The sequence below is a fragment of the Ananas comosus genome, linkage group 23, assembly GCF_001540865.1.
Source record: "Ananas comosus cultivar F153 linkage group 23, ASM154086v1, whole genome shotgun sequence".
NCBI classification, from domain to species: domain Eukaryota; kingdom Viridiplantae; phylum Streptophyta; class Magnoliopsida; order Poales; family Bromeliaceae; genus Ananas; species Ananas comosus.
The window spans coordinates 3,345,221-3,369,705 of NC_033643.1; the positions used below are offsets into that span (position 1 = coordinate 3,345,221).

The 24,485-nt window shown below is 34.3% G+C and overlaps 3 protein-coding genes across 3 annotated transcripts; 2 read left to right on the plus strand and 1 right to left on the minus strand.

The window, feature by feature from the left end:
- LOC109728415 (uncharacterized protein At2g40430) lies at nucleotides 2,565-8,478 on the minus strand. The gene is made up of 12 exons (XM_020258812.1): nucleotides 8,197-8,478; nucleotides 7,239-7,411; nucleotides 7,079-7,124; nucleotides 6,954-6,979; nucleotides 6,179-6,256; nucleotides 5,578-5,688; nucleotides 5,219-5,304; nucleotides 4,713-4,832; nucleotides 4,501-4,623; nucleotides 3,197-3,263; nucleotides 3,031-3,110; nucleotides 2,565-2,924 (listed from the first exon to the last, which is right to left on the minus strand). Exons 1-12 carry the CDS (start codon nucleotides 8,363-8,365, stop codon nucleotides 2,915-2,917), a joined length of 1,089 nt encoding a protein of 362 aa, XP_020114401.1. The 5' UTR covers nucleotides 8,366-8,478; the 3' UTR covers nucleotides 2,565-2,914.
- Nucleotides 12,286-16,050, plus strand: LOC109728194 (LEC14B homolog). The gene is made up of 9 exons (XM_020258549.1): nucleotides 12,286-12,788; nucleotides 12,880-12,999; nucleotides 13,475-13,552; nucleotides 13,644-13,820; nucleotides 14,421-14,498; nucleotides 14,612-14,784; nucleotides 15,017-15,172; nucleotides 15,301-15,361; nucleotides 15,672-16,050. Exons 1-9 carry the CDS (start codon nucleotides 12,411-12,413, stop codon nucleotides 15,819-15,821), a joined length of 1,371 nt encoding a protein of 456 aa, XP_020114138.1. The 5' UTR covers nucleotides 12,286-12,410; the 3' UTR covers nucleotides 15,822-16,050.
- Nucleotides 22,526-23,441, plus strand: LOC109727870. Its single transcript, XM_020258065.1, has one exon. It carries the CDS (start codon nucleotides 22,630-22,632, stop codon nucleotides 23,017-23,019), a length of 390 nt encoding a protein of 129 aa, XP_020113654.1. The 5' UTR covers nucleotides 22,526-22,629; the 3' UTR covers nucleotides 23,020-23,441.

A 24,485-nucleotide genomic window follows, 5' to 3' on the forward strand; every position in this document is an offset into this window, starting at 1 on the left:
ATTAAATTAATATACTTTAAACCATAGGGTACAAAAATGAAAAAGTATGAAACTACTGGAGCGGTATTTAAACTTTTTCCTTTATAAAATGTATAAAATTTTTCATTCCATAAATAAAATTTTGAGAAGTGAAAACTTCAAAAGAAAGTTATTCTACTCGGAATAACTCAAAATATATTTGAAAGAAGGAAAAAAATCGAAACCTGTGCATAGAGGGAGAGCATTGTGAGAGTTTAGTTATTAGTTCGTAAGGATAGGCTTTTAGAAACATGTAAGCTTTAATTTCTTTCGATGGAAAGATAAAAGAGATAAAATAAAAAAAAAAAGAGAAAAAAAAAATACTCCTATGATCTCTTCATTTTTTTTATTTTAATCCAAAGAAAATTTAGATATTTTCTCTCTGAGCTTTTGTTTTTTTCCCCTTTTTTCTCTTCATCCAAAGGAGTGCTAAAGCATGTCAAAATATTATACTACGCTAGTTCTACAATTTCACCACCACAAGAGAGAGAGAGAGAGAGAGAGAGAGAGAGAGAGAGAGAGAGAGTTACCAGGCAAGGAAGAGAGGAAGAAACCCTAGAATTCCTGCAGGGCCAGATCCCACCTCGCCCCTTCCCTAGCCGCCGCCATGGCCGAGGAGGTGCTTCTTGGCGAGGAGGACATGGTGGATATTGGGGAAGAGGACGTGGTGGATGTTGGGGGAGGAGGAGGACGCCGCTGGAGAAGGCGATGGCACCGCACCTGAGATCATCACCAAAACCCTAATTAATAAATTGGAAACCCTAATTAAAGCTAGAAGCCGTAAAAATGAAATCCCATAGAAGGCCTAGAAACCTTAATTCTCGCAGGAGAGAGAGGTTCTCTGGAAATCGCGGAAACCCTAATGGAAACCCTTGAAAACACTAGGATAGGGGAGAGGGGCGGAGAGAGAGAGGGGGGTAGGGAAGGATACCGACCTCGGCGGGAAGGACCTCTAGAAACCCAAGGAACCCTTAATGAAACACTAATTCTTGGAACGCTATAAACCTTAGAAACCCCAAATTTTTGGTACCCTAAAAATATTAGAAACCCTAACTCTCGGAGGAAGAAGGGGGAGGAGCGAGCCCTAACCTCGGCGGCGAGGTACGCGAGGAGCTGAGGCAATCTGCGTCGCCTCCCGAGCTCAGCGTGCGAACGAAGCTCGAGGAAGAAGACGAAGGAGCGCTGAGAGTTTGGGGGAGAAAGGGAGAGGAGCTTTTAGAGAGAGAGAGAGAGAGAGAGAGACGTGGAAACGATGCGAGCGGGTTCTTCTACATATATATATAGGAAGGTCGAGGAATTATTTCGTGCACCCGGTTCATCCGTACACTTGGTGCACCACATTCAATATTTCATTTTTACAGTTTAGTGTTTTAAAATTAAATAAAATGTAATCCAACACAGTAAGTTACAACATCTAAATAACTTAAAAAACAGAAAATAAAATAATATATTTAGAATACATGATATATATAGAGAGAGAGAGAGAGGGAGAGAGAGAGAGTAGCTGCTACTTTTTAGAAGGATGGAGGTCTTCGTCTTTTTAAGTCGTTTTAGATTATAAAAATTTTGACTCGATAATCGAAATAGTTAAAGTTGATCTGTAGTATTGAAAATGTGTAGAAACTAAATTTTATAAATTTTAAAAACTATTCACGTAGTGTTCAAAGGATCATAAAATCGATAGCTTTTTATGATCTATGTGAGCTATTTGCTTATTTAACGATATAGAACAATTCAAGCAGCTTAAATTTTTAATAGAAAATTTTTTATATTATATTTAAATAATATTTTATAACTCTAATCATAAATTAAAAAAATCTAACATTTATTTTTATAAGGTTATTCATTTTTTACTATATATTTTTCGATTTCTTCAATAAACTTGATAACGAATTTTAAAATATATAAAATTTAATTTTTAGACATTATATATACTTTAGATCAATTTTAACAATTCCATCCATCGATTCAGAATCTCTATTATCTAAAAAGGTTCTGAAGGACGAAAGTCTTTATCCTTCTAAAACGATAGTAGCTAAATTCTATACAAAAAATAACCGGATTAAGTAAAAAGCACCATCTGATTAAGTAAATTTAGCATTTAGTACTAACTTATTAAAAATAAATAATATAAAAAATTATCACATGATTTGTAAGTGGCCCGTGGTGCCTTTACTTAATCCGGTGGACAGATAAATATTTTTACAGTAAATGGTTAAAACTCTGAAAAATGGTGATAGAAACCACACCAATATCACTATTTTTGCAAATTTTTGGGTACGTCACGTTCCGGTTCCATTGATTTTTTGCTTCCCAAATTTTATGCTCCCCTCTTTTATTTCATAATTGGGCTGGTTTATTATGCTAAAATTAACTTCTACATGCATCAAAGCACAACAAAAAAGTTGAAACACCACATCAACGACCAAACACAACTTCGTGTTCTCCCATTATTGCATGTCTCAGGATGGGTTTGATTTGTTTCCATAAACAACAAACTCGAGCTAAGCTTTTAATCTTAATGCATAAAAAATCCCCAGCTTCGGTTCATAAAACGTAGCCACGCAATTCGAATATAACCACAATTTGCATCAGTGATCAGTGAGTCCTAAATCAACAGGCTTTAATAGGTAATTGAAATAACCAATTATCGCAAAAACTTCCAAAATTCGCTCGTAATAAACTTACATTTGATGTATAAGGAAGACAAATTATGTCCTGCGTATTTTTAATACCACAGATGAAGAGAAAATAGAAGAAAAGGCAACCTTAATAAGAGAGAAAAAGGAACAGGTTTGTGCTCAACTTGAAGATGTTCCGCATGGCTTGAAGAGGTCCAAGGTATCGCGATAGGTCGGACAAAGTTGTAAGTTCATGGCAAAGTCGCAAGTCGCGTCTACCTCCTCCTGTTAATGTATGATCACATCAGATGTAAATGCCCAGCGGATAACCACTAGAGATGTGTCATTGAGAACCATGAGTCGAAGTGCAAAAGTAAGTGATCGGCCAAACCTGCTTCCTCTTGCTTTTGGCACAAGCAGTCCCCGCTTCTCGAGGCTTTTGAACCGGTCCCGTGCTAGAGTGCAGCAGCCCTTTACCGCGTGAAATAACAACGTTAGTTGCTGCATAATACTTATAGTAGTGAACACATTACAATTATTAAAAAAAAAAAAATCACCTTCAACTTTCGAAGAGACCCTGATATTTCTTCTGTCAAAAGAACCTGACGAGGAGCTGGCTCAAACCTGTTACAAAGCAGAAATGCCAAATTTAGCTCCGTTCTTGGACTGTTTTGTTAGTGAGATATCAAAATACTCAAGAGGACTTGTGATAAGAGAGAATCTCATTAATAGTAGCAAGGAATTTCGACAAATATTGTTTAAGCACACGACAAGCTTGAAAAAGATTTTTTTTTAAAAAAAAATGCAACTGATAACTTAAAATAAAAAAGGAAAGGGCCCTCGGTGCCATTTTCCCTCTGCTCATAATGATTTAGGCTTAATTCAGACGATATCCAACTTATTTGATTGTTAAGTGCAGAATTAACTCTATACGGACCATGGAAATAGAAGTAGGAGGGGGGAAGAAGGAACAAAAGTGCTTTAACTAAAGCAACTGCTGAACAAAAGTGCTTTTATTTCTGTGATATCTAGAAATCTCAAATCTCAGCTACGTTACATTTGGATTAGACAAGCAGAACCTGCACATATGCGTCTAACATGCTGTTTGGTCCAGCGTAGCTGCAGTACGGAGCTTCAGCTACAGCATGGACAACTATAAGTGCTTAGCTGTGCAGAATTGATTAAGCTGCAGCAAACCCCTCAAAATGCAGTGGCTTGCTGATCTTATATCCAACAATCAGATCTACGACTCTTGTACCCTTCAAGAAAGTTACTAGAAAGGAAGATTTACCACTCGCAAATCTATGGGCCTCCTTTGGTGAAGGACAACTCTGTGTGCGTGCGAGAGAGAGAGAGAGAGAGAGAGAGAGAGAGAGAGAGAGATTGCTCTAACTATAATTTCAACCAAGGATTTAAGTGCCGTGACACGGGGTCGTGCCGGAAACTTACCGGCACGGTGCGTGCCGAACCGTGCCAATGCGTACCGGTCAAAAAAATTCTTATGTGCCGACACATAATAGCATGAAATATTTATTTTCTTTAGCAGCAAAATATTCTAACTATTTATTATATCTTTTTATCACATCTTTTGAACTTTATTGAGAAAATTACTTACTAATTTAAAGAATAGAAAGTTTTGAGCTGTGCCATCGGCACAGGATCTGTATCGTGCCGGTATCTTGTTGGCACGGTACGGCACGGTGGATACGGCCCGTGCCGACGGGCACTTAAAACCTTGATTTCAACAGCATATTATCTGCAAAGCACTAGAGTACTAGACGTATAATTTTGACATGCATACTTTAATAAGCAATTAATGAATTTATGAACAGTAACTGTAATGCCAAGTTATGGAAATTACTTGTGTTTCCCCAAACGAGGTGGAACAGATTTTCGTCTTTCTTCCTTAGCTACAACACGTCTCATATGTCTTCTCTCCTTTTCCTCATCCTCTTTAGCTATCTCTTTCATTATATCCGGCAAACTACAACAATTAAGCATAAGATTGTAAGGATAAGCTCTAAAAATCACCATAATACCTCAATTGCATCAGGATGCAACACAAAAAAGTACCTGTCAATTTCCTTGAAAAGGTCCTCCCGCTTTTTTGCTTCTTTTTCTGCTTTCAGCAACTCCTTCCGCCTGGCTCTTCGATTTAATTCTACTCGTGTCACCTTCTTCGTTTTGGAAGTTCTGCACCCGAAAAATTGGAAAACATTGATTATCAAGGTTGGAGGACAAAACTTAAAAAGCATGTAAACAGTAATCACGTAATATCACATGCCGGGCTAGCCGAAAATCTTAGTTTATCGGCATCTTCTAAAAGAGATACAATAGATCCTAAAATATATGATCAGTCAGCTCCATAAGATATTTTTAACTGCACTTACCGGTTAATTGGAGCCAAGTAGAAACTCTAATTAAAAGACGCTTATTACCATACATAAAAAGACACTTCATGTTTTATGTACCAAAGAAGAAATTTCTGGCAGTCGAGTACAAAATATTGCAGTTAAAAAGTAGGAAGAGTGCAAAAATAGCAATAACGGCAACATCAACAAGCTTGCACCAACACTGACCTTTGTGTTGCTAAGTCATCACCAACATGACCTAAGTCGTTTTCTTTATCATCTTCACTTCCATCATCTGCATCTAGAAAATACTTCTGCAAGATAGGAGGTACAAACAAATGAGAATAATTACACAGAAAATAGCCAGTGACAAAGTGCAGTACCCATTGACATCATAGACATAGCACAAAAATCAAGTATTCCAACCGAGCTGATAGATTCCAGAATTCTACATGTGCTTGTTTAAACACTGAATTGACACATCCTCTCAAAAAAAAACTGCATGTACACATGTAATGAACTCTTACAATGGGTGTCCTTTATCACTGATGTCATCAGCATTATAAAAATGAACTGGTAAGACTTGCCTCTTCTTCAGTCACTAGTTCGCCAGTAACCTCAAGTGGCACAGGTTGAGGTCCCAATTCCTTCTTGTAGATTTTTTGCATCTCATCAGCCACAGCTTGAGCTAGTGAATCCTACAATCAAAGCAAGCATCCAAGTTTCCCATTCATTAAAACCAGCTAAATCAGTAAAAGCAGCTCAACTTTTAACCACCCTCAGGTCAGCAACACGCATGGACTGAAAACTGGAGGACTTGTGATCAAGGATTTAAGTGCCGTGGCACGGGGTCATGCTGGAAACTTGTCGGCACGGTACAGTACGGTGCGTGCCGAGCCATGCCGATGTGTGCCGGTCAAAAAAATTCTTGTGTGCCGACACATAATATCATGAAATATTTATCTTCTTTAGCAACAAAATATTCTAACTATTTATTATATCTTTTTATCACATCTTTTGAACTTTATTGAGAAAATTACTTATTAATTTAAAGAATAGAGGGTTTTGAGCTGTGCCATCAGCACGGGATCTGTATCGTGCTGATAACTTGTTGGCACGGTACGGCACGGTAGATACGGCCCGTGCCGACGGACACTTAAAACCTTGCTTGTGATATAAAAGATAAACCTGATGCGCTTCAAATGGAGGATTAAATGAACATCCTGGTGGCTCCACTTCAACAGCAGGAATAATAGTAGTCGTCCTCTGTAAGGTAATGCATTAACTCATGAGACCAATGATTATGGAAATAATTTGCCAAAATCAGTACTTTGACACCTATAGTAATTCTCAGGCCCAAGTTTATAACACATGAATGCCAATTGAACCTCAGACCAACATAGCCAGTGCTAAAATACGCAAAGAAACATGGTTTCTGCGGAAACCTTTCTTAAGCAGAATAGTGGAATGTAATGAGTATCGTCTTGACAAGAAAATGACCTGAATAGCAATATCTACGATCTACCTGTGTCTAGTTTTTCCTTAGTTCCATTTGTTTTGGATCAATAGCACCACCAGGACAGAAATAACTAGATCATGCTTTTCTGCTTCTTCTGAAATCAGAAGAACATGAAGCTGCTCTGAGCAGCAGGACTTTAGCTTAACACAGGTTCTGATATTATCATCGCAAAATATAGCCGCTTATCTTTTTTATCTTAATAATGCATAATTAATTTCACACAATAGGATTCTTATCTTTTTTATCTTGATAATGCATAATTAATTTCACACAATAGGATTCACAAAGACAAAATAGAAGCATACAAAATTCAACAGTCTTGATTGTGAGAAATTACAAGTCTGTTCTGTGGACAACATATATTACCTCATATATAACTTCAATTCAAAATCTCAAATCATATTCAAAATTCGAGTGAAAACTATAGTAGTGCATATGCATCACCTTTTTAGCCTTGGCCCTTGTTTCATCTGCAAGGTTTGGGGAAAGAAAAAAAAGGGGGGTGGATGTTAAATCTACATACAACTATTATTAAGAATTTTGAAAAAATAGCTAAGAGAGGGAAGAACCTTTCTCATCCCATATGTCAAGGGGCATAGAAGCGGAATCATCTAGCTGAAAGCATCACACCAGGTGGTAAAATTTCATAGTAAAGAGTAACTATTTAAAGGAAAGTTCTATCTTAAAATATGAAACTTAAATTTAAATATTTAACTGATGAGCAAATACCTTGGGAACATTTTCAACATCACATTTAGCTTTCAAAGCTTCTTTTCTTTTCTTCTTTGACTTTTTCAAAGTTGATGATGGGATTGGTTGCACATAAGGATTTCTCTGGAATATCCTCTCATAATTAAGAACTTTTTCCCTTTGCTTTTCGATCTTCCGTTTGATGGGAATATCTACATGAGTTACTATAAAGTTAGGAAATATTCAGAATAAATTCCATAAACTAAATTCCACAAACAAACATTTTAAATATCGACAGTACCAAAGGCTTAACCAACTATTTGGGATTTGATTATGTAAATCCTTTTCCATCATTTAGCTCTATCTCAAGCAATTCAATTTAAGGTCTATCAAGCTTTTCTTCACCTACAACTAAACTAGGATAGGCCTACTCTTTAGAGGTATGCAATATATGTCTTGACAAAAACAACAAAATAGCTCAAAGTATATTATGCAACTGCAAATGAGCAATTTCCATATCCATTGTCAGATGCATTCAAACAAAGTGAAGTTTTTGGTCATCTATGATTTTCTTCTACTTCCTCTTTATTTAAAAAGCTCATTTTGCGCATGTAAGTGATAACCTCTTTCTCGGTAACATCTAAGCGAAAAGTTTGCTGCATTGAACTAATTTTGTAGGTTATTACCCAGGTAGCGAGTATCGTGCAATAAACCGTACCACAAGTACTTGTTATGAAACCAGTAACTTCCTGTGTTCCCTCTTTAGCCACAATAGCTCTAAAGATTGCGTTTTTACTACGTTCTTTCCACAAGCATCATGCATGCACCAAGTCAAAGCCACGATTTCGGATCTCAACCACTAAAACAACATCAAAACCCCTCTTTTCACCGCGGTTTCGAACAGTTCGAATTAACACACGATTCGAAATCACGCGCATTAAACAACACCAAAGAAGCGATCCAACTGTGGAAAAAACGGGTTTCACGAGTCGCATACCTTTGGATTTGTCAACGTAGAAGAGGGAGTCGGAGGGGAGCGACGGGAGCGCCGCGGCGGCGCCGCTTAGGGCATCCTTGGTGGCCTTCTCGAAGTAGTCGTCGATGTCCTCCGTGCTTATCTTCGCCCTCCACGCCTTCTTTCCCCTCCGCCTCGACCCCTTCCCCATGCTCACCCCTCTCTCTCTCTCTCTCTCTCTCTCTCTCTCTCTACACGAAGAAGAAGAAGAAGAATAGGGCGATGGGGAGGGGAAGAGAGAGAAAGCGAGCACGCGGAGACGAGGGAGGGATTGACACCGCCCTAGGGTTTTTGGAGGACCGGACCGGGGTGGGACGGGAACTAATTTCGGATCGGTTTTTGTGGGTTCTGGATCCGGTCCAAAAATGGCGGGGGTTCAGTCCTATGAAAAAGAAAATCTCCCCTAAATTTTAAGAACCAGACCTACCTGACCTAGCTCACTTAGTACCCAAAAACCCTAAGTTCGAAAGCGGATTCATATTTTTAGTATTTTTAGTTGAGTTCATTTAACAAAAAATATGAAGGAAACAAGTAATTTGCTATTGTGACACTTCTAAAATTCCGAAATAGTCATATTTTAAAAATATAATAGGATTAAACCTCTTAATTCAACTGCATTTTAGGCGATGGTTAGGAGGGTTAAAAAAATTAAACGTGCTAGAGTTGAAGTAATTTTAGGGCAAACAGTTGGTATCAGAGTTAATTCCCGACTGATTATCATTGTGGGTGGTCATAAGATGGGTTAAGACTAGCGTGAGGCTAGTGAGACGAATCTTATATCATTTGATATTTGTGAATGTACTTGAGTCTGACGAGAATGTACAAACTTAGAGGAAGGAGGAACGTGACACCTCCAGTCCTAAAATGGTGACCTCCAGAAAGTAGTGCATCACAACTATCTTTTGTTGGACAGTGACTTTAACGTTGGTAGTTGTTATCCAAATTACCGTCTTACAGGTCTAATTTAGTTATGAAGATTGTGCAAACTTGATAATTATAAAATATAACGTACATTTTTGCTCTTCATGTAAAATTTATATCAAATCAATTATAACGACCCATGTTAAAATACTTGTACACAAATTTTCCTCTTATATTTTTGTGGAAGTTGGAAAATTCATTAAAAATTAGAGAATATAGTGAAGATAATTAAGCAGTTCATCACCACTGACTAAACTACTTGATCCATATCTTCACTCACCGGGCCTAAGATTTTTTTTTGACTTTTGTGTACCATTTGGTATTGAGTGCTATCTAACACAATTGGCCAATAAAGAGTCGGGGCAAATATTTATCTGTATTTTGTATAATTGAATCTCCATAATATATACTACAGCTTTGTTTTGACACATGAATATATTTAAAGAGAAAGCTTTATAGTATTTAGTAGATAAAGTGGTCAAATATTTAGAATTGAATATCATATTCGACTTTTAAATTATTATTTTATAAAAAAAAATACATAATATATTACATTTTTAGTCCTCAAACTATGAGGCGCATGACATTTTGGTTTTCAAATTTTAATTTATAGTAATTTTTTGCTAAAATTTTTTAAATTATTGCAATTAAGTCTCACAAATCAATTTAGTTGACTAAATATTGATGTATTGATAATGTATAAGTGATGTATCATTTTAATCATTGCTGTGTTATTAATTATAGCACTACCACATCACTTATATATTTGTTGCACGCGAGTATTTAATCAATTAAATTGGGTCACGGGGTTTGTTTATAATAATTTAGAAAGTTTGAGATAAAAATTAATATAAATTAAAATTTAAAGCCTAAAATGTCAAACAACCCAACCAAAAGTATAATTTATCCTAAAATATATCAACTAGGTGAGATATGCCATGTCACCACCAAATCATGCATGGCAAGATATTACAAATAGCAAAACTCAAATTGTACAAAATAATATATATATTTTTGGTCCTTATAGTGCCTATATAATATGTTTAACAAAAGCAAATAAAATAAAGTTTGTAATACATTTTCTTATTAGGATGTTTGACACATTTTGTGGGCCTCCTCAAACTTGACCTGGTGCATTGTTAAAAAGTAATGCTACCCATACTTCTTACACTAATTTCAGTTTTTTGTCCAGTAGCCAACATTTTTTAATCGTCACGTAATATGTTTATTAAAATCTATTTAAATTTTATAAACTCTAGAATGGTAAGATATAAATTGTACATCCCTATAAAAGAAAAATATTAAGAATATGATAGTTGCATTGCTGATGTGGTGTTTCTTACCAAAACATTAGATATTTTTTAAGCTAATTTTTTTTATTTAAGCAAATAAAATAGTTGCAGAAGATATATTGTCCAGTTTAGACAGCTTTTCAGTCTTTAAAAAGAAAGAAAATGTAAAATTTTATTCGCATCTAAGAAAAAAAAGTTAGCATTAGCATCTGCACCCGAAGAAGGGATTATAAGGCGTTCCCTCGTGTATCCTCAAATTGCTCTCATGTGGCTCACCCATTCCATCATGTCTTTTAGAAAAATATTTTTATTATACTTTTCTCTCAGAAAAGGACATGTGGTTGATTAGATATAGGTAATGTGGTGTACCAGTTACTATGAGGAAAAATTCTAGAATGCACCGGGTGCATTGGTGACGTGGCGTCACAAACCAATCAAATATCTTCTTTTAGAGATATATGTCCCATCATGATGGTAAAAAAATAATTTTATTATACTTTTGTTTGAAAAGAAAAGATATGATTGGCTTGTTATTGATGACGTGGTGTAAGTATGACAGTGTAGAATTCCTCTACTATGAGAGATGTACGCATAGCATTTTCCATGGTTAAAAGTGGTCTGCAGCTGACGTGGTGAACTCGGTCCACGCACTCTCTCTCTCTTCATGTCGTAAGATATGATGCACAGGCGTCCACCCATTAGCAGTATCCGACCGAACATACGCACCTCCTAGACACTCCACTATAACTCGACACGTGTCCTACTAACCACCACACGGACACGTGGCTTCTTTCGACGACACCGTCGTAGTATAGAATAATGCGTCTTAGAAATGTCGCCTTGATAAGGTGAAAATGTATGGAGATCCTCTCAACTGCTGCGTATTCTCAATTACAGTCACAAATTTTCATATTTTTTTTAAAATTAAGCAATTTCAGTCAAATAAATTGAAAAAATTATCAAATGTATTATTAAAATAATCAAATTTACTAATTCTTTAGTACAAAAATTAATAAAACAAACTCAAATAAAAAAACTTAAAAAAGTTAAACTTGAGGACCCATTTTAAATAATGCGTAAAGTGGCAGGGCCTCTATGCATTTTTTTACCTTGTTATTATAAACCACTTAGATGACCTTTCCATTTCTCCTTCCCCTCTCTCTCGTCACCGTTTTTCCCAATTCACACACCTCTCCCTCTCTCTATTTGAGGAGCTCATAAATTCAACTAAAAAGCTGTAATTTGAGGCAAGAAATTTGGATTTTTCTATTTTTTTCGCATTTTTCTTACTCCCTTTTGAGGAAAAAATTGTTTTTTTTTCAGAAAAAACTCCTGTTTTTTTGGTGATTTGAAGTAGTAGTTTTGCGTAGAAACCTTGAAAATTTGTGTTATTTCTTGTAAAATTGGCTCTTTTTTTTTTATTTGTGAAGTGAACTCAATCAAATTTTTAGTGTAAATTTTTGACTTGAGATTTATTGTTTAGATTACTTATGTATTTTGCTATGATGTTTGTTCTTATTGCTGTGTTAGATCTGGTAATTTGTATATTTTAGATGATATAGGGATGTTTCGAATTAGGTACTTGAACTTTTCAAAATTTTGATTTTGATTTTATTCAGGTAAAACTGTATGGAGATTAAGTAAAAAAAATTTCTCAAATTTAATGGCTTTATTATTTATTACCTGTTAATTGGTCCAGTTTTATTTGCTAAAAAGTGAGTAAAGTAATTTGATTTGGTAAATTCACCAATGAATTTGAGAAAAATCCCCAAATTGTTTTTGAGTAAAAGCACTCAATTGAAATGAATTAGAACTTTGGTGTACATGTTGTTCATTTTTATCTATTAATTGTTACCAGGTATAATTCACAAATTGGGTATTTTGGAATTTGCGAGTAATTGAAGTTGTGAATCTCGGTGAGCATAGTTGCTGCTGATTTTTCGAACAAGGATGCTGGATAAGTAGTTTTAAGTAAGCAAAATCATGTTTTTCAACCTGCGCCCGCGGCGGGAGACGAGCCGCGGAGGCCCGTCCCGGCGGGAGAATCAGAGATTTGCTCGCGAGGAAGCATTTGTTATCGACGATGAAGTATCTCACCTCACTAGGCTCAGATCAGAACCGAGTGAGAATTACCGGAGAGCCATGCGCGCCGGTCGCAAGATGCCGATCTCAACCTTTAAGATGCTGTCGGGGAGGGAAGATAATTGCTCCCGGACCGGGAGATTCTCTTTAGCTGATCGCGCATATATTCTCGGCCAATACTTGCCCGTCAACGGCCCGCGTTGCGTGGACGATATGGATAGTGAAGCTTATGTTTCACAGTTCTCTGCCGATGGCTCACTATTCGTCGCAGGTTTTCGGGTACGTCGTAGATTGGTTTTGGATGGAAAATTATTTGTCATCATCTTATTCAATGGTGCTAATTTACTCATCTCTTCAATCGATGCTTTAGGGCAGCCGCATCAAAATATACGATGTGGAGAGCGGATGGGAAGTGCTGAAAGATGTTAGCGCCCGGAGTTTGCGATGGACGATCACTGACACTTCTCTCTCGCCCGATCAGCGATTCCTTGTGAGTCTCAAGTGCAGTTCAGCGGCCATAGTTTGAATATGGATGGGAGTTTGCTTTCACATTTAAATATTAGTTGTGAACAATCTATTCGTCTCAATCAACTAACCGGCCCCAACTTTCTTCGATTTCCGTGATTGCCATTAGCATGCGACTTGTCTCGGTTTACACCTAATGCTTAGATGATTTTAGGGGTGGGAGTATTTTATTTTATTTTATTTTCTTTAACTTTTTAGATTTTGGTAAATGACTTGCAATTATGGTGATCTTCGGCGGCTTCTGACTTGTTTTTCAGAAAGAAACAATATTTTAGGCTTTCGTAGGTCCGCATGTCGGCCAAAATGGACTAATTTGGGAAAGACTTTATTTGGGAACTGCTATGTAATGCCAGTTTCATCTAGAGACAGGATTTTCATTTTTGGCGCGTTATTGCTTTCATAATTGTGCACTTAACTAAGTTTGACTGATTCTGTCGCAGGTTTACAGCAGTTTGTCGCCTATTGTTCACATAGTGAATGTGCGGGGTGGTGCGACAGATTCTCGCGCTAATGTTACCGTACGTACAGCTGGCCTTATGGTTTGATGAGGCGCAATTACAACATGCTCTTTGTTTGTCGTCGAGTCATTAATTTTGTTCCATGATGCAGGAGATTCACGAGGCTTTGGACTTCTCCGACCCAGCTGACGATGAAAGCTCCATTGGAATATTTTCTGTACAGTTTTCGACCGATGGACGAGAGCTTGTTGCTGGGAGCAACAATGATTCCATATATGTCTACGATCTCGTAGCAAATAAACTGGCGCTGTGCTTTCCAGCTCACACTGTATGGATACAGCATCCGAATTTATTAAACAGCCGCACTTGTTAGTTTATAGTTGTTCTTGTGATGTTCTTTCTTTATCGTCTACGCGAGTTTCTTTGATTCATTTACGCAGTCCCATTTTTATTTTAGCAACATTGCAATGGAATAATAGATTCTCGGTTTCACCTATCTTGTATTGCATAGCATGCTATTCTCGTCGTTGTTATTCGAAGCCGCCTTAAAGTTACAAAATAACCTTAAATCCTCTCTCTCTCTCTCTCTCTCTCTCTCTCTCTCTCTTGTTTTTTTGTTTTTTTTTGGGGGGGGAAACAACCAATATTCTCTTGACAGGAAATGAATTGAATTGCTGCGGACATCAAAATTACATGGCTTTCCGAAATATTGAGAAACTAAATATAAGTGATAAAGATATTATAGACAAAAAAAAACTTCTCTGCATGTATTGGTATCGAATTCCCCTAATAAATACTTGGATTTTTTAGTTTCTTTCTGAGTGTCATTTGTAAGAAATTTTTGTGCATCCCGCAACATTTTTGCGTTATAATATGAAAATACAATTTTTTTTTTTCTGTATAAAATAATTTTTGTTGCTTCTCCAAGGCCGACATCAATGTAGTCACCTTCGCTGATGAAACTGGACATGTCTTATATTCTGGAAGCGATGATACGCTCTGTAAGGTGAGTTACCCCTCGTTTATCAGTTTAATCAAAAGTGCGTTATGCGGCTAAATTCGAAGGCGTGCGTTTAGAGATAGCGTGCGCTTTTACTTTATTGTTCATGGATCGTTTAGGTTTGGGACAGACGATGCTTTAGAGGAGAAAAACCAGCTGGGGTATTGACAGGTCATACAGACGGGATCACATTCATCGACAGTCGCGGAGATGGTCGCTATTTCATCTCCAACTGCAAGGATCAGACCATCAAACTTTGGGACAACAGGAAAATGTCCTCCACCTGTAAATAGTGAGTGATGCTGTTTTTGTTTTATTCTTGATTTTATTATGCTCGTCGCATGGACTTTTTCTATATGTTCTCAAAAAGATTTATGGTCTTTATGTAACATGTATCCAATTCTAAGAACTGTAATCGCTCTATCGAGAATTCGACTGTATTTTTCATATAGTAGTTAATTACTATGTTGACGTCCTGTGAAACCTACTTTTTGTTGATCCGTATTTGTTGCGATCGAATGCAGTGCAATGCCGAAAAAATACGAGTGGGATTACAGATGGATGTCGTACCCGCCGGAAGCCAGATACTATAAACATCCCCATGATCAGTCTCTGGCGACATTTAGAGGCCACTCCGTCTTGAGCACGCTTGTTCGCTGCTATTTCTCGCCCGCACATTCGTGAGTGCCGTTACTATTATTATCATTATTTTCTTTGAGTTGTAACTTGTAACATAGCTAAAGTTTCTTTATATTGTAAGCATACAATCTCCATCTGATTATATCGTCGTCTCGATCATTCGTGACAGCACGGGTCAGAAGTACATCTACACAGGATCCAGCGACAAGTGCGTCTACATTTATGAAGTGGTATAAATCTCTCCGCATGTAGTATGCTAAAATAGATATAATTCCTAAATCTTTTTCAATTCGAATCTCCATCAAAATTTGTCATGTTTTTATTTTTTTATGATCCTTAATTGATTCTGCGGGGCCTTTGAATCCGTTCGGCTCATTGAAGCTTTCAACACAAGTGTTTTTTGATTTGAGTTGAGTTGGTCGAACTAGCAGAAGCTCCAAACTCTTTATTTGTTAAAAACCTGACTTCTGCTTCTCGAATACAGAAGCCGTTTCGTCTTCTATTCGATAATTTATCTTAATTCGCAACGATTTTTGCTAGGTAACTGGAAAAGTAGTCGCGAAGCTATTGTGGCACGAATCGATCATAAGGGACTGCAGCTGGCATCCGTACCATCCGTCGCTCGTCAGCTCGTCGTGGGACGGCTGCGTCGCTCGATGGGAAGCTTCGCGGACCGATTCGGACCGGTAGACGTGGATTCGTCGCAGCCGCACCCCCTCTGCTTCGACGAATTCGGGGTTCTAATTTACAATTCTTAGTGTGACATGCTGAAACAACTGTAATGTTTAATAAAAAGTTCTGTACATAGATTTTGAAAGGCAGATAATGGTGAATTGTTGGTGGATTGCAATAATGTTGTCCTCTTAGAGAAATATGTATCGTAACAACTTTGGTATATGGTAATTTATATATTTATATATAGATCATGATTTTTACAAATAATTTGGAAAATTTCCCGACTTTTTTTTAATCTTTTTTAAACGAATCTTCAATTTTTCAGCAAAAATTCTTGCCAAGCATCTTTCAGAAGTATCTAAAGAGTGTTCTGTGGCTATAAATATGTGCAAAAATATGGGAAGTGTGAATAAAATTCTGATAACATTGTTAGAGGGGTTCGGATCCAACTTAATAACTTAACATCTCAATAGTCTCACATTGTATTCTCAAAAAAATAATCTCACATTGAGTGGAAAAGGAAAAGAACTTTCGTGTTGGAATATAAGGATCAAGTACTTTATGGTATTGTTACGATTGTTACGACAAAGGCACAAAGAGAAATGAGAAATGTGAAGGTGAAATAGATAAATCACAAAACAGTAAAAAAAACACAAAAATTTACGTGAAAAATTCTTTACAGAAAAAAAAAATCACGGGCGTATGAGAAAAAAACTTCACTATAAAAAAGGGAGTACAAAGTTTACGTATCGCGTCTAAGGCAAAAAGAAGGAAATTTCATAATGGATTTCTTCATCATCGGATCCGATGCCTACCGCGGGGATATCCCGACCTCTCTGCTATTCACTACAGATATCTATTTTTTCTTCATAATTATTTTTTTTAAATTTTATCGCACTGTGAACAAAATCAAAATCGATAACTATATTTCGAGACACATCTATCAACTTGTCAGAAGTGTAGGAATTATGTATTATGCAGGACCCAAAAAAGAGATTAAACTCTTTAATCCTATTAATTTGGATTTAAGTATTTTGTTACTGGACCGAGTCGTTACACTACGGTGACATCTATTGTAGATTTATGATGTTGAAATGTGAACATGAAAAGTAAGTAATATCTAAAGTTTAGACATGGGACAAGAGGTCTTTTCAATTATCTACCTACTTGACAATTTTTTAATTATTATTACCCTAAACCCTTTTTTATAAAAAAAAATTCTCCACAAAATCAAGTTTCATGTGATCTAAGCAACCAGTGATAATTTTTAAATGGCTGTGTTTTCGCAATTTTGTTGGACCGAAAAAGGGATTTTTGAATAATTTTTTCTTCTGCAGGTGAAGCAACAATTATCCAAGATTCTTAATTGACAAGTTATCAATACCTACTACAAATACAATGACTCTTTTAGCTCAATCACAGGGTTTCCCTCAGGAGACCTCGGAACTATTTTGATAGCATTTATTCAGAGTTTGGACTCCATTTAGGAACAATTTTGTGGCGCGTGTGCACGTCGCGAGAGAGCACTTAAAGTGTGATTGGATAAGCACATGTTTGAAAAGATTATTTTAGTACGCACGCCACTTGCGCATCAATGCTGAATGGAGCTTTGGTCGTTTCTCGTCGTTCTATTCAAACATTATTTCTTACAAGAATAATATTTTAAGTTCCGATAACTGCACTCGGTGCACTTTTAGTGTTAAAAAGCGAGAAGTTAACTTTTTTTACTTATTGAAAATCACTACATAAATGAGAAACCTAAACTAGTAATTCCCCAATTTGATTTAGGTCTCTGTATCAGGATTTGTTTTGGGGTCTCTCCTAACTGCTATATCATTTTGAAGATACAAATCATGCTTTAAGCATGTTCTTTTTCGAGTTCTTTATTGTTTTCGCCTGGTACATGGATTTGATTACAAATGTGGAAATATGAAAACAGGATCTTGAAATTCAAGTGAGTTGGAGCCCTTTACTTACTCTTATCGGAATACTGGTAAGTAAATAATCTTAAAAAAATGCACATAGTATCATTTGATTAATGTGGATAATATTTAAGATGATTTGGACCATTTTCTCAGTTAAATGTGATTATACTAATAAGATATATAATGCAAACCAAGAAAAATAAAAAGGATGGCATGTTGGTTAGTTAGTTTATGAATTTGACTTAGCACCATTTTCCTTTTTTTTGCACAAGTCTATTCCAAAATTGCCCTTAATTATATTTTATAAACTTTTTTTTAATGTTTATAATAAGAGAAATGATTCGGTACTTTTTTTTAAAAAAAATAAAAAAGATCTTAACCGTTGATTAATAGAGGGTAAAAATGTAACTTTAATACTTAGGTAGTAAAACGATTATTTTATTCAAAGTTAGTTTGGTAATTAAATAATACAATATTTAAAGAAACTTTTAATTGATCCTAAATTTATGCATTAATTAGTACTAATTATTTAAAATTAATTAATTAATTAACCAAATTTATGAATTATTAGCATTAATTTAGGAATCTACTTTAAATGTTTTAGGTGTCTCAAATTATGCATTAATTTAAATTATAAAATTTTAGAAATAGTTTTATTTCTAAATACGATGAATTAAATTTAAAATTAAATACTTAAAATTTAAAAGTGAAAATTAAATTAGAGGAATTCAATTACATTTAAAAACTAAATTCTACCAGATTTAAATACAGTTTTCGCATCAGTTTAAAACGTAATGCATAAAAAATCTTAGAGAGTAAGATTTCTACAGTAGATTTTCTCTAAAGGAATTTATATTACTATATTAAATTTAATCAATGATTTAAAAACTAGATTGAACTGATTGATTTGACTGATCAGACTTGACTATTCTATCAAGAATCTGATTTTAATTATTAAACTGAATAACATAAGAACAATTTGAAACCGGTAAAGATAATAAATATTTTAATACAGCATAATAATTTAACTGTTAGAGCTAATAAATTTTTAAATATAATTTTAAACATATAAATTAAAAAAGATATAGATTAGTGGTGAGAAAAAAATAGTTAGGAATTTGAATTTGATCTGACATAACAAATCACAAAAACTTATTTCCGAATCGACAGATTTCAAAATCTATATCCAAATTCAAACGAACCGAATTTTTCAAAACCCAAATCAAAACCTAAACAGAAAACTAGATTCAAACAATTATTTGTTTTCCATATTCAAAATATTTATATGAAACTTAAATTTTTAAAATATAAATTTGAATATAATATTAAATTTAAATTAAAAGTGAAATTTAAATTAGAGAAATTTTATATTACTATTTAAATTTAAATTCAATGATTCATATGTCAAATCATTTGAAATTTCCTTATATGACATAGCCAAATTATGAAAGGAAAGATAGAGAGAGCAAAAGGAAACAAAAGAAAAAATAAAAATTTGTGAAAATATAGTAGATATAAAATGACTAAATTGTCCATGTATTAAAAGACAAAAAATTCCTTTTTGAGGTACCTGGTAATCCGGACTCTTCCAAATGACTCGCTATGCAGGTCACAATTTAAAAAAAACTAAATCTGAGTTCGTTGAATACGCTGAAGAATGGTAACCGAAAAAAAAAGTATAAAGCATTACTCATAAAATAATATTTTTGTACTAATTTTATTTTAATAATTTAATTTTTTAAAATTTAAATTTGAAAAAAATATAAATTTAATATTTAAAATTTAAAAATATAGATTGAAATTTATAAATTAAATCTAAAAATAAATAAAATATAAATATAAATATAAAATTAAAATTAAAAATCTAAATTTAAAATTCAGAAATTAAAAATAAAAATTTGGAATTGAAAATTGAAAATTGAAAATTGAAAATTGAATTTCAATTTGAAATTCAATTTAAAATTTGAAAATTGAAATTTAAATTCAAATTTAAAATATAAAATTTAAAATTTAAAATTGAAGTTTAAAAATTTAAAATTTAAAATTTTAAAAATTTAAAATTTAAAATTTTAAAAATTTAAAATTTAAAATTTAAAATTTAAAAAATTAAAAATTAAAATTTTAAATTTTAAATTTTAAAAATTAAAAATTTAAAATTTAAATTAGACAATTCAAAATTTTAAATTAAATTTTTTAAAATGACGTATTAAAAGGGTTTCGAGTATTACTGGCTTTCAGTAATCCAAGATACACTCCTCCCATCTCGTTAATATTTTTGGTGTAGTCCTGCACTTTTTATAATGTTACATTACCGATCCGATTATATACCAGATAAATCAAACACAGTAATCCTGTCAGGATAACCTGAACCAAATGCACTCTTAGAGGTAAGAAAAATAAGCTACTCAGTATTTCTCAAAATGTCGTAATTGAAATTAACAAGATTTTTGGAACATAATATTCAATCGGATTAATGCAGATATTGCCTCTCAACTTTTTTATTTTTACTAAAACCCATTTGGATTTTTATCAATCCTAGAATGAGAGTGTAAAATCTACGCCTCTCTTTTTGGTGTATAAAACTTTGCAACTTCTGGCCATTTTGAAATGCCCCCTTAATTAACTTTCATTTTTTTCAATTAATACTTTGTTAAATTTTTTTTTAAAAAAAAATACTTGAAATATTCTAATATGTTAATTTTGTCAAATTTGATAGAATTTAGTAGCTATTGTTTGTTAACTATTATAGTCAAGTATTGTCTTTGCCGATAGCACTATCCTATACTATTCATGTCGTATCGTGTCGGTGGCTTACCGACATGTGACTAGCCACCGACACGATACGACATGAGTCTATATCACTGGGCACTCAAAACTATAGATGTGCTATATTATATCATTATATACTGCCCTATATACTCGGTATATCATCTCTATATCACCTCTTGCTCATTCGTGCCGAACAAGCACAACTTGGTATAGATCTATTTACTTTTTTTTTCAATTTGAAGGGGTCAAAAGAGATTTTTTTTTTTGATAAATTCACCTTAATGACTATGTTCGCAATTATAACAAAATATACAAGCACCAAAAGAGCTTTTACTAGAATCAGCAATATTTATATAGTCAAGGATCAATCTAATAACCGATTATGATAATTATCAGTATGATTCGCCTAAACACTCACTGTACCATTAACAATAAAAGATAAAACTTTAGACTCCAGTGGAGACAGTTTTTCAAAAACATTTTTGGCTTATAGGCCCCTAACTTTAAGAAATTATTTAGAATTAGTATCTAAACACTATAAAAAATAATAATAATAATAATAAGTTGAGAGCACAAACTCTTATTTTTTTGAGACGCACTCAGCAAAAGTTCAAACTTTCGACCATTTGGATAACCTCCCCAAATAACAACCAACTTTAATGCTTGTTTTGAGAATATACCTTGAATAGTGGGGGGAAACTCAAAAGCATTTTAAAATTTTCCTCCTTTAATGGTAAAAAAATAGTAGTGCTTGCTATTCTATGTGCATCCACTCTACCATTTTATTTTATTATATTATTAAAATAAGAAAACTTTAAAATGCTCTTAGGCTTCGTTTGGCATTACGGGAAGATTGTGTTACGTGCGGTGAAAAAGTATGTTGGAAAAATATCCTGTTTGTTTTCGTACGTAATATTGCGTTCTGCATATTGCGATGAGTCGGTTACGATATACTTTTTGCGGTCCCATCAAAGAACGCAGAAGTATATCCCCATATACTTTTTTTTCAACTCTATTTTATTTTATCTAATAGCGTTTGATAAGTCTCAATACCAAACTAAGTCTTAATTTTTTTTTTTTTAAAAAAGGATATTCTTTTTTGGTTAATAATGCAAAGCGAACGAGGCCTCAGCAGTGGGTGGTCGAGTTGAGGGGTCAATTTCAAAATTGCTTATAGATTAAGGACTCCGTACATTTTTATCTATTTAATAATTTAGCATTGCTAAGCGTACCTCATATGGTCCCCACAATATTGTAGAGTATATTGTATCGTCCTCGTTACATTTTAAATGTGATTACTAAATTCCAAATACCATCAACAATATCATATATAGATTATAGAGTAGACATTCTGAATACAAAAATCATTTCTCGTAGGGTCTGTTTGGTTCAACATAAAACTGTGAAAAATAGGTTTTATAGAAAAAAATTTCCTATGCAAAAAAAGCTTTACATTTTATAGTGTTTAATTTGTAGGAAATTTTTTTTTTTCACCAATATTTGTATAGTTGAAATGAAAAAAAAAAATCACATTCGTTTAGTTCGGCGGGAAAAAAAAGTTTTTACATAGCTCGAATTTTCGTTTTTTGCTAAAAAAATAGTGAAAAACGAAAACTTCAATTTTCTTCTTTCAAATTCGTAAAAATATTTTATATTAAATCAAGCAAACGAAAAAATATTTTTTATACCAAAAATAATTTTTCGATTTGTGTTACGCCCATCCAAACACCTCTTTAATAATTTAAGGGGAACAGATCGTCCTTACCGTAAAGTAGTAAAGAATTTAATAGTTGGAATTCAAAATTTCAAGTTCAAAATTTAATTACTTTATAATTTCAAACTCTAAATTAATTTTTTTTAAAAAAATAAATAAAACGGATAGCATATTATTTTTCTCTTAAAAAAAAAAAAAATCTGGCGGAAGCCGGTAGGAAAAAGATAACAACACGTTTGGAAGGTGGCTGGCCGACGACTTTTACGCGGTCTCCAGTCTAACTCCCCAATTTCTTCCCTATAAAATCCCCCAAACCTCTCAACCCAGAAGAACACACCACACTAACAAATTAATACGTCCCTACGTAGATAGCGTAGATAGTAGATAATAGATACATAAGATATAGATCACGGCCATGGCCACGGAGATCCTCCGTCCTCGAGCCGTCCTCGCCTCCGTTCCTGCTCGCATTCGACATAATTATCGGAGACCGCAGTCGAATTCCGATCCCAAATCCAAACCACCCTTCCGAAAATCGTCTCCGAAGCCGCCTGCGGCCGACGCAGCAGCTGCAGCTGCGACGGCGGCGAAAATCATAAAGTATAGGAAGACAAAGATGGAGGAGATGTATGCCGGGTCGGCTTTCTCCGCCTCTCCGGCCCCCAGCTCCGTCCCGCTCCCCAGCTTCCGCGTAAGTCGGAGAGAACCGTCTTCGTCGTCGTCGTCGTCGTCGCCGCCGCCGCCGGAGAAGCAAGCGGTGGATTACGCCGCCACGCGGGATCTGAGACGGATCCTGCGGTTGTAGAGATTGATCTTCGAGTCATCGAGATCGAAAAAGAGAGACGATCGTAATGATGATTCGGTTCGAATTTTTAGCAGACGGCGGGGCATCCCAAGAAGAGAATCCAAGAAGTGGGAAATAATTATTAGCACAAAAAAAAAAAAAAAAGCACGAATTTCAAAGCGCCGCGTGATTGGTCACAGCCCTTAATTGAAATGTACCGTGTTAGAAATAAATAGGGAAAGATTAGGAGGAGTTTGTTGCAATTTGCGGCCCCTAATTAAACTCCCTAATCATTAATAATTGGATGCTTAGTATTTGTAGCTGGGTTTTAGCTGGAGGAGGAGTTTATTATTGGTGTAAATTAATGTTTCTCTTTTTACACTTATTAGTTTGTGTAGTAAACGTAAATAATTCTAGTTTAAAATAATTTCAACATTTCTTGAGGTTGTTATCTTAAAATGTTATCTTAAAAGTGTGAAAATGCACCAGTAATGGCAAAAACCAATTTGCTTAAATAAAAATTTAAAATTAAATTTGAACAATATGTGTAATGAAATTAATTAATTTGTTGAGTACGCGACTACCACTAACTTGTGAGTATCAAATTGGGTTTTGTGTAATTTATTTGATTAAAAATTAATTAGCATTCTAAACGCGAAAATAAAAAAAAATGATCTTAATTAAAATTCGAACCAATTGTTGGACTCAGCATTAGGTATTTTGATTCAGTCTCCTCTCTCTATCATCACTCTTAAAAAAATTATTTTATTTATCAGAACCACTAAAATAATTAATTTTGAAATTTTGATTCAATACCTAAGTCAGATTAACTTTACTATATTGGAGTTTTATATAAATTCTACATAAAAATGTACAGAGACAACCCTCATCTATAGACCATCGCGAAACGGTCCGCTCAACTATAATTTTTTTTAATTAGCTATTAGTTATTAATTATTTATTTTAATTTTATTTGCCAAAAATGATCAAAATTATTAAATTTATTAAAGTTACTCATAAGTTTGATAATATTTCTAGCTGATAGAAATCACTTAAATGTAAAAAAAATAAAAATTAAGGGAGTGATTTCATAATGGCCAATAGTTGAGGGGGGTCTCCATTAATTTTAAAATTAAATTCTATCATTGTCTTAGTTGTTGGGTTTAGCCCATAAAACAAGCCATGAGCCAGATGCTCCCCAACTAACGCAACTACCCCCAAGTAAAAAATAAAACAAAATAAAATAAAAATTTTATTGTCCAATGACCCATCACGTAAATTATTGTGGCTTTCTTTGATATTGAGGCACATCTGACGCTGCTAAATGAAATAGAATTGAAATAAAAGCATATAGAGATATACTTTTGCGTTCTCTGATGGGACCGTAGAAAACAAACAAAATATTTTTTTATCGTACTTTCTTACTGCACGTAACACAATCTTTTCGTGATCCCAAATGAAGCTTATGTAACTCTAGTTTTAAGATG

Coding starts and splice junctions, on each gene's coding strand:
- LOC109728415 (XM_020258812.1), bottom strand. CDS start 8,365: ATGGGGAAGGGGTCGAGGCGGAGGGGAAAGAAGGCGTGGAGGGCGAAG. Junction 6,257..6,953: donor CAAGGGCCAAGGCTAAAAAG/GTGATGCATATG, acceptor ATTACCTTACAG/AGGACGACTACTATTATTCC. Junction 3,264..4,500: donor CCTCGTTTGGGGAAACACAA/GTAATTTCCATA, acceptor GCTTTGTAACAG/GTTTGAGCCAGCTCCTCGTC.
- LOC109728194 (XM_020258549.1), top strand. CDS start 12,411: ATGTTTTTCAACCTGCGCCCGCGGCGGGAGACGAGCCGCGGAGGCCCG. Junction 13,821..14,420: donor TGTGCTTTCCAGCTCACACT/GTATGGATACAG, acceptor TGCTTCTCCAAG/GCCGACATCAATGTAGTCAC. Junction 15,173..15,300: donor TATTTCTCGCCCGCACATTC/GTGAGTGCCGTT, acceptor CATTCGTGACAG/CACGGGTCAGAAGTACATCT.
- LOC109727870 (XM_020258065.1), top strand. CDS start 22,630: ATGGCCACGGAGATCCTCCGTCCTCGAGCCGTCCTCGCCTCCGTTCCT.